Consider the following 9030-nt stretch of genomic DNA (forward strand, 5'->3'; position numbering starts at 1 on the left):
TCAGAGTTTGTGTATAGATTCACAAAGTGGTTTATGAGGTGTTTGGATTGTAATTATTACTGAATGGTTCTTTGATATGCAAAATGAATATCATGTTTATTTTTATTTTTGTTGGTTTTGTATTTAAATGGGGTGTTGATTACAATCTTTTTTTTTTCTTTCACTTCCTGAATAAAGACCCATTCTGTTTGGACACAACACGGCTGCTGCTTCATGTCATGTCAAGGAAACACATTAAAGCTCCCATATTGCGCAAAAATCACTTTATTAAGTCTAGTAGTGAAATTTATGGGTCTTTGGCTTTCCTCCCAGCCCACAGAATGTGATATTTAATGACAAAACCTGTACTTAGTAGTGCTTGTGAATGTAAAATCCTGACCTAAAATGAGCTGTTTGGATTTTGGGGATTTACTGATGTCAGCTATTCCCTTTTTTGACCAATCAGAAGCAAGTCCGACCTGATTGGTCCACCGGAGCAGATTCCCCCCGAACCCCCGAACCCCCTCCCCTCTGCCAACACTGCCACAAGTGCTTTGTTTTTGGCTGTAAACGGCCACATAGTTCCATGCACAAGCTTCCTATCTCGGAAGAAGACAACACTAAGTGGCTAGAGTTCATTTATCAAGGAAATGTGCCAGCTACACTCAGTAAAACTGTGCATGTGTGTGCTAGTCACTTCACGTCCGACTGCTTTTCCAACTTTGGACAGTACAACAGAGGGCTAGCGAATAGACTGGACCTGAATCCAGGCGCATTACCAACCATCCACCAACAAACCTCGCGCCCTGGAAATGTGAGTATTTTAAATGCTGTGTGCTGTGGAGCAGATGTAAGAGCTTATCCTCAGTGTCCCCCTGTCTCTGTGTTAGCTTCAGGATGCTAACTTTAGCTGCGTGTAGCCTGTTGTTTTAGCCTGCAATGTTACGGTAAACGAGTATATCAGGCCCCATTACTGATAGTATTTTAGATATCTATCACTTTAACTACAGACACCTTTAACTCATTAACCTTTCTCAGATAGTTTCTGTTAAATAATTTCTGAGGCCATTTATTTTAAACCTCTTCACAAAAGCAGAAGAGCTGACCTTTAGAAATGAGTGAAGAAGGACTTAATTTTATCTTCTCGTCTGTCATCGTTAAATACAACAAAAGGAACTTCGGTTGCATTTATTTTGGGTCCCTTCATATAGCTGAAGCTCTACATCTGATCTCTGCTGATTTTAAAAAGCTGTTCAAGTGCCTTTATTAAATATTCTCCATACTTTCTTTCTCCCCTGAGGCAGATTTACAAAACAACCTGGAATCTGTATTTTCCAAGGGCTCAAAATAATCATTTTGTATTATTGGAAATTATATCTGTGCTTATTTGTGTCTTAAACTTAAGGATGATGATTCATGATTTTAATGCTGGAGACACATTTTCCATATGGTACCCATAAAAATAAACATATGTGGGGAGAAAGTAATCACAGAATTCCCCACCCATCACTTCTGGCTTTATCCAGGGATGAGAGTCAGACTTCACTGAGGTCAACAAAGTTCAGAAAACTTCTGTTATTCATTAACCTGATTTCATAGTGCCACAGAGATCCAAGCTGCTGACTTTACGCTGGGTGTCTCACACTTCAGCAGTCCTCATGCATGACATAATGGAGCTGACTCTGTATACGCACACTGCGCTTGGCTGCGTGATCGCTGTTTGCCTTTGGGAAGCATTCAAGGCTGGGAGAAGGGAGTGGAGAGACGGAGTGTGGGGGAGTCTGGAGGGAGGGATCTTGAGGAGTGCATCTTGCAGCTTCTGCATTACAAGACGCTGTCAGCAGCAGCACAGCTGAGCTCTGCACGCAGATGTCTGACAGGACAGCAGACGAAGGAGGAACATGTTAACCAAGGAGACTTATCATCAAAAAGAGCAGAATCTGTGCAGTTAGGAGGAGGACACTGGAGGGTGATAACTCTGATCAGTTTTGGAGATGAACAGCTGCAAACTGTTGGGTAAGAACAATGATCACACAGCTGTCTTTTTATTGTCCATCACAAAACATGTTATTCACTGAGTTAACCAAATGGATGCACAGCTTTCTGTTGGCTGTATAATTTCCAGCTAAACATGCAGATTAAATAACCTGTCAGAGAGTGTGTCAGTGTTTGTGGACACTTTAATCCATGTTTATGCATCAAAATATACTCACATGGTGAAATAACTCTCTGAAAGAAGAAGGGTGTCTGAAAAATATCCTCTTTTATATGCTTCATTCATGTCTGAGAAAGTGCACTGGGAACTTTTGAGAGACCTGTGCATGACATGAATCACAAACACCCAAAGGCCATCTTGGAAGATGCCATTTTTAAAGTGGACACAGACTTTTTTTTTTTTCTTTCAGTGAGCAGAGTCAATCTTTTTGATCTGTGCTCCATCTGCTCCCTGGAAGTGCAATGACATTTTCTAGCAAAGCTTCTGCTGGGACAGGAGTTTTGTTCATTAAATGTGTGCATACACATCTATGCACGCACCTCTGTCTGCATCCAGTCTGTGTTAAAACCAGCACCATTCTTTAATAATAGCCACTTTACTAATGCTGACATCATTGCTGCAGTCAGAGAGTGGAACAGGCGGGTGGGGTTTGTTTCTCTCAGGACCTCACACTGGCTCTGTGACCACTTCACTAAACTTGAAAACCAAAAACATGCTGCTTAAATGGTGCATTGGGACTCTGTGTGCGCGTGTGTGTGTGTGTGTGTGTGTGTGTGTGTGTGTGTGTGTGTGTGTGTGTGTGTGTGTGTGTGTGTGTGTGTGTGTGTGTGTGAGTCTTTCCTGTTTATCTCGTTGTGTGTTTTTTGTCTCGTAGTAAGCACAACATTCGTCTGACGCGCTGGCATCTCGTGCTGCCAGACAAACCAAATGTGCACCGGCAAAGAAATCATGTTGAAACAAGGAGGTGCAGCTATTTAGAAAACAGACAACAGGATGAACTTTTCTCTGCAGACCTGACACACATGTTCTGACGCCCCCACCAACCTCTTACAGCCGGCCAAAGAGCAGATGCACAGCTCTCATTCTCACGCCCACATGGGCAAATATGCAATGAACAAACGTGCATTAATCAAACCCACTAATCCTATGTGTCAGGGTCTGATCTATGTCATCACTGAGGAATTTGGGAAAAATCTGAAAGGTTGCCCACATTGTGTTCCTACTCTGACCTCATCATTATTTCCTGTCAGGTGATACGGGAAGACTGTCGTCTGTTTTGAAGGCGAATGTATGATGTTTCTGTTTCTCAAGTGTTGCATGATTGTGTTCCCCTGACACAGGTCGAGATGGATGTTATGTCATGACTTGGGAATGTCCTGGCAAAAAAAGAAGAAGACTTGGAACAGAGACAAGCTTTAGTTTGAGGGCTCTCACATGTGAGCCTGTGGTGGATGAGAACATCAGTGTGAGACAGTTATACAGTGATTGCTTCCAGTTATAAGAATCACATCTGGTATCACGCTGTACTTGATCACAAATTAGATCTCTGATGTGTTTGTCTGACGCCACAGAAATGACATCAAAATCCAAAACGAGAAGCTCACGCTCACAAAAAACAATCCTAATATGTTTGATCGACACAGAGAGACGCTGTTGTGATTTTGTTTCTGTTTGTATTTTCAGATGTGAAGATGTTGGCATTGATGGGAGCAGTCTGCCTGTGCCACTGTGTCTTCGGACAGCTGTTTGACAGCAAAGGGAAAGGAGCGCCGCGTCTGGTCTGCAGTGTCCCTGGATCACCAGGCCCACTGGGGAAACCTGGTCCCAGCGGGCCCCCCGGAGCGGATGGGAATGTGGGTATCCCAGGAAGAGATGGCAGAGATGGCAGGAAGGGTGAAAAGGGAGAAAAGGGAGACACAGGTATAAAATGAAACATAATGTGTTGATAAATAAATTACCAATCTGTGCCCAAGAAAAGCTGGCAATGGAAAGTTGACTTATTGGCAGACAGCAGGAGAAGAAGCTGGTGTTGGGAAGATGCACTCATAATATTTAAAAACATAGTTAGTGGATGCTGCAAGTAAACTATGCTAAAAGTGTTTGGATTAGCACCAATGGGTGCTTACAGTTTCAGGATAAATCTCTACAGTCAGACCACAAATATCAGACTTAACCCAAGGAGCAGGGTCACTGATATTAATATTTTCATAGTAAATGCACAAAAAGACAGTATAGCTTTCAGTGAGATCTTAATGTGATTTCAAGGCTCCTTTGCTTTGCTAAACAGCCACTAACAAATTTCTCACACACATGACTATCATCTTTTTATCCAAAGATCTCAATTTAAAAAAGTGGTTTTGGCCATTTTTCTTGGATACTATGGTGGGCACCCTGTAGCTGTTACCTGTGGGGCTGATAGAATAGAATAGAATAGAATAGAATAGAATAGAATAGAATAGAATAGAATAGAATAGAATAGAATAGAAATTACTTTATTAATCCCCAGGAAAGGGAGCCAAATTTAGAGTCACAGCAACATTACAAGAAAGTATAACGACCCAAAAAGTTCAAGAGTATAGAAATAGAATAATATAATAAGTGTCAACAAAAAAACATTTGAAAAAATGTCTGTCAGAGACAACAGCTTGGCCATAATTCTCCAGTCCTCCACCTCCTCAGGGTCCAGGACTGAGCTGGACTTCTTTACCAGTCTGATCAGCCTCTTTCTCCTGTCTCCTGTCTCACAACAGGTGAAGTTCTTCAATGTGGCGTTGGTGTACGGTGTTAGCTCCAATAGTCATGTCTGTGAATAGCATGATGCTACTCTGCCCTCTGATATTCTCCCCGGTGCTGGGTTAGCATGGCTAGTTCATCCATCTTATAAGAGATATATCTTACATTCCCAATAACAATGGACTGAAGGACGATGGCTTGATGTCATCTCCTCTTAGCCCATACGGCAGTACCAACAAGTTGTCCTCGCCTCCTCCTACTCAGCTTGTGGGGAACATAGACCCTAGCACCAGCTAGCATCAACATACAATGGGCTGCTAACAGCTGAAATCTGAAAAAAGGAGGAAAAGAAACGAAAAGAGCTGCTGCAACAAGCTGCCACTCGAGCTGCGCTTAATAACAATTCCTTGCTGCACTTCTCTGCCTCTTATAAGGTCAATCAAAGGTCAGGTGGGATCAACATTTCCAACATGGCGACCACCATCTATAGACTTTAAACTTCTCTTCATCTGGCTACATCACCAAGATGGCGTTTATGTTCTATGCTTTGAACAAAAATCTTCTACTTTAGTGAATACTTCAATGATATTGTTAAGGTACACATCGAAAACACAGAGGGTACATTATTTTAACAAATTGGACAGTTTGTCCACCAATCACGAGGATAACACATTGCTCTTGTTTACAAGAGAATAGAAAACTGGAAATGGAAAAAAATGTTCATTTGTTTTTCATAAATGATCCCAAAGCAAAACAAATTAAATAACTGTAGTATCCATGCCAGAGCAGTTGACAGTTTGACTTTGTAATGAAAAACCTCTGAACACTATGTGCCCACGCACAAAGCTGTTTTATATCCCTGTGAAGTTTGTCCAATCAAGAAAAAAAAAAGAGAGAAAATTCTAAGTTTTTGGGACTGAGATGTTTACTAAACCTTTTCAGAAAATTTACAAATAATACTACTATATGATTTTGTTTATGATACATTTTCTATATCACATTTGATAAGCTGGGTGGTTCGGGCAACTTTTTAGTTGATTTTTTTTTTTTTTTTTTTTTAATCTGCATTCTTTCACTGCAGAAAATACTTTTTCTTGTTTTATTTTTTTTTTAAGTTACAACTTAGATGTTATCCTTACTAAGAATAACACCTAAGTTGTAACTTTTTTTTTTCAAGCAGCTGCAGTAGTACTGCAGCTCCTTGAAAATTACCATAAAATGTGTGAATGATTTCATAGCAACAGTCATTTTAAAGGACTTTATCACAACTTCAGCTTCAGAATGATAATCCTCAAAGGAATAGGACACTCTTTTTTAACATTTTAACATGTTGATGAGCTGGAGGTTTTCGAAACTTATCTATCAAGTATTATACGTTCTGCAGTCATGACTGCAAACAAAAAAGACAGTGATGGCAAACCTAGCAGAAATGCTATTACCTTTGTCTGCAAAAGTGTTGATAAACTCAGCAGAGTTGTCAGCACAACTCAGTGTTCAGATATTGTTATTGACATCCTACTGTTGCATGCATTTCTGTTTGACTGGGCATGTTATACCCATGTGTGAACAGGGCTATGACATCATTGTTCTTAGAGGATCCTGTTATTACTCGTTTTCAATCACTCCTTTTCCACAAAGTCAGTTCCAGGACTAGTTCAGGGTCGGTGGACAGTCTGAAACCTGTTTTGTTGCCAATGATCCGGCACTAAGCCAGGAAAAAACAGTTTCAGAGAAGTGCCAGCTCCTTGTTGGGCTCGAAAGAGAAACTGCTTGCATTGGTGGTTAAGGCTGGGTCAAAATTACACTATCCTAAACTTTGTTGTAACTAAAAACAGACAAAATAAAAGCATGTACACTGCCCAATGTAAAAATAATCCCACTCTTGAACCCATTTGCAGAAGTTTCTGTTTCAGTCGCCTCTTCCTATGTGAATGAACAGCTGAAACACAACAATAATTCACCGTTTTCAATTGAAATGATGACCACGCACAAGACCATAGAGACAAATGACCAGATTCACTTAGTTATTGTCGATTTAGAAACACCTAACAAGGATACAGCCAGTGGTAGGGAGAAAACTCTTCAAAGAAGGGCCGCAGCAGAGACTCAAACCAGGAACCATTTCACTGTGAACCTCTGCACAGTTCTCATCAATCATCCAAATAATCAGTTGAACCCCTGCAGTTATTGACAGTTAAATACATATTTGAAATTTATAAAAGTCAAGAAAAAAAAAAAAAGGAGTTGTTGAAATAAATTACATCTCAGTGCAGCACTTCAGTTAGGCTGACATGTATTCTGATCACTTTTTTATTGTTCATTTAACCCTATATTAATATATTTACGGATTATTGGGAATTAAACCCTGTTTTGTTTTGTTTTTTGTTTATTTATCTATTTATTTATTTATCTTTCTTCTCTTTTTCCTCCATGACCCATACATCAGGGCAGCTACAAAAAATGTTTTTATGAAGCTCTCAGGTTTTGTAGAATCATCCAGGAGCACTTTGACCATCAATGTTTTGTGCCATACAAAAAGATTTATTGTATTCTTCTGCCGCCAAAAGTCTTATTTCAGGTAAAGCTGCCATAATGTGTGGAAATACTTGGAAGAGCTGCTCCATCCAGCTGTTCTGTACTGTATCATCTGTGCAGCCTGAGGCACAGTAAATCTGTCAGTGAAAAATAAACTTCAGGCACATCATTTTTCCATTGTGTGTGGAAACAGGAATTTAGTTACACACCTTGATACGGAAATAAAACTCCATATTTATTAAATTGCACAACCAAACAGTATATGAGTCAAATTGTTTCCTCGCTTCAGGGAATTTTCCTTGCTGTGAGCTGATAAAAAATAGTTTGCATGAATTGAGCCAAAAGTGCTGTTCCAATCGAGTGGCTGTGCTCCAAGGTTGACTTAATGCATAACAATGGGTGGGGTTTAATGTTTCCATTGACTGGCAGCAACATCTTTACACCACTGGGAGGAAATAATAATAATGACTCCATCTTTCTCTGTTTTAGGGTTAAAGGGCAGAGTCGGTCCAACAGGTAAAATCGGAGCTCGAGGTGAACGTGGCCCTGCAGGTAAAAGAGGCCCCACAGGAGAGGCTGGAGACATGGGGTTACACGGTCCCCTGGGTCATGAGGGAGAGAAAGGGGAAAAAGGTGCTCCAGGGCCAAAGGGAACTGCAGGAATCTGCAAATGTGGAAGCTTGCTGCCTAAATCTGCCTTCTCTGTGGGGATCACCAGCAGCTACCCTGAAGAGAAAACCCCCATCAAGTTCAACAAGATCCTGTTCAATGAGGGTGGGCACTACAACCCTCAGACAGGCAAGTTCATCTGTGCATACCCAGGCATTTATTATTTCTCCTATGACATCACGCTAGCCAACAAACATCTGGCCATTGGGCTGGTGCAGAACGGTCAGTACCGCATCAAAACCTTCGATGCCAACACAGGGAACCACGACGTAGCTTCAGGGTCCACCGCGATGTACCTGAATCCTGAAGATGAGGTGTGGATGGAGATCTTCTTCAATGATCAGAATGGTTTATTTGCAGACCCAGGCTGGGCTGACAGCTTATTCTCTGGCTTTCTTCTATATGCAGACACAAACTACTTTGATGCACTTGCAGAGGACTATTCATAGAAAACAGAAAGAAAATATAGAACCTAAACTGCTAGTCACTGTTGTTATATAAATTACCTGTATATGAAACAGTCAAACTATATTTTTGTACAAATGTTTGTATTGCTAAATATATTATTACTATAGAGACTTATCTACTGATTTACAGTTATACAGTTTGATAAGCTTGAATAAGTCTCTGATTATTTTTTCAAAGATGGATGCCAAAGAATAAATGATTGAATAAATAAACATTGTTCAAAGTCAGAGCTTGATTTTTTTTCTCTCTTCCATAGTACAACAATACTAAGACATGTGTGGGAATAGATAGCAAGATATGCCTCTCATCCTTTATCCTTCTCTTCTACTTCTAATACCTCCTTGAATACTTTTTTTTTTTTTTTTTTTTTTAAGCCAAATTGTCTCTTTCCTCCACACGTTTTCATTGTTTTGTTGTCCATGACAAAACTTTTTTTCTAAAAAATGTGTTGATGGCATAAAAAAATACACTTTATTTTTCAGCTCAAATTACTGCTAATACTACAACCAATTCTACTAAAATAATAATAAAATTATCATGATAATGATACAGAGAAGAATAAGAATGATCGACTGTAAATCATGAGAAGTCAAAAAGAGACACAAAGATTGTTATTGTTAACAACTAATGAAACTATAAAACAAGAAATA

General features: G+C 39.9%; 1 protein-coding gene across 1 annotated transcript; it reads left to right on the top strand.

Moving 5' to 3' along the window:
* The first annotated feature begins 1794 nt into the window (after positions 1–1794).
* Positions 1795–8558, top strand: c1qtnf7 (C1q and TNF related 7). Its single transcript, XM_074668624.1, has 3 exons — positions 1795–1995; positions 3659–3895; positions 7733–8558. The coding sequence occupies exons 1-3, from the start codon at positions 1974–1976 to the stop codon at positions 8359–8361; spliced, it is 888 nt and encodes a 295-aa protein (XP_074524725.1). The 5' UTR covers positions 1795–1973; the 3' UTR covers positions 8362–8558.
* Positions 8559–9030: the final 472 nt, after the last annotated feature.

Source organism: Halichoeres trimaculatus, unplaced genomic scaffold (assembly GCF_033239565.1).
Source record: "Halichoeres trimaculatus isolate MK-OKI-2021-1 unplaced genomic scaffold, fHalTri1.1 fHalTri1_scaffold_4, whole genome shotgun sequence".
NCBI lineage: Eukaryota > Metazoa > Chordata > Actinopteri > Labriformes > Labridae > Halichoeres > Halichoeres trimaculatus.

What these genes read in the sequence shown, in the direction of transcription:
- c1qtnf7 (XM_074668624.1), top strand. Translation starts at nt 1,974, where the DNA reads ATGAACAGCTGCAAACTGTTGG. An exon ending in GAACAGCTGCAAACTGTTGG is followed by an intron (nt 1,996 to 3,658) that starts GTAAGAACAATG and finishes TTGTATTTTCAG; the next exon opens with ATGTGAAGATGTTGGCATTG. An exon ending in GGGAGAAAAGGGAGACACAG is followed by an intron (nt 3,896 to 7,732) that starts GTATAAAATGAA and finishes TCTCTGTTTTAG; the next exon opens with GGTTAAAGGGCAGAGTCGGT.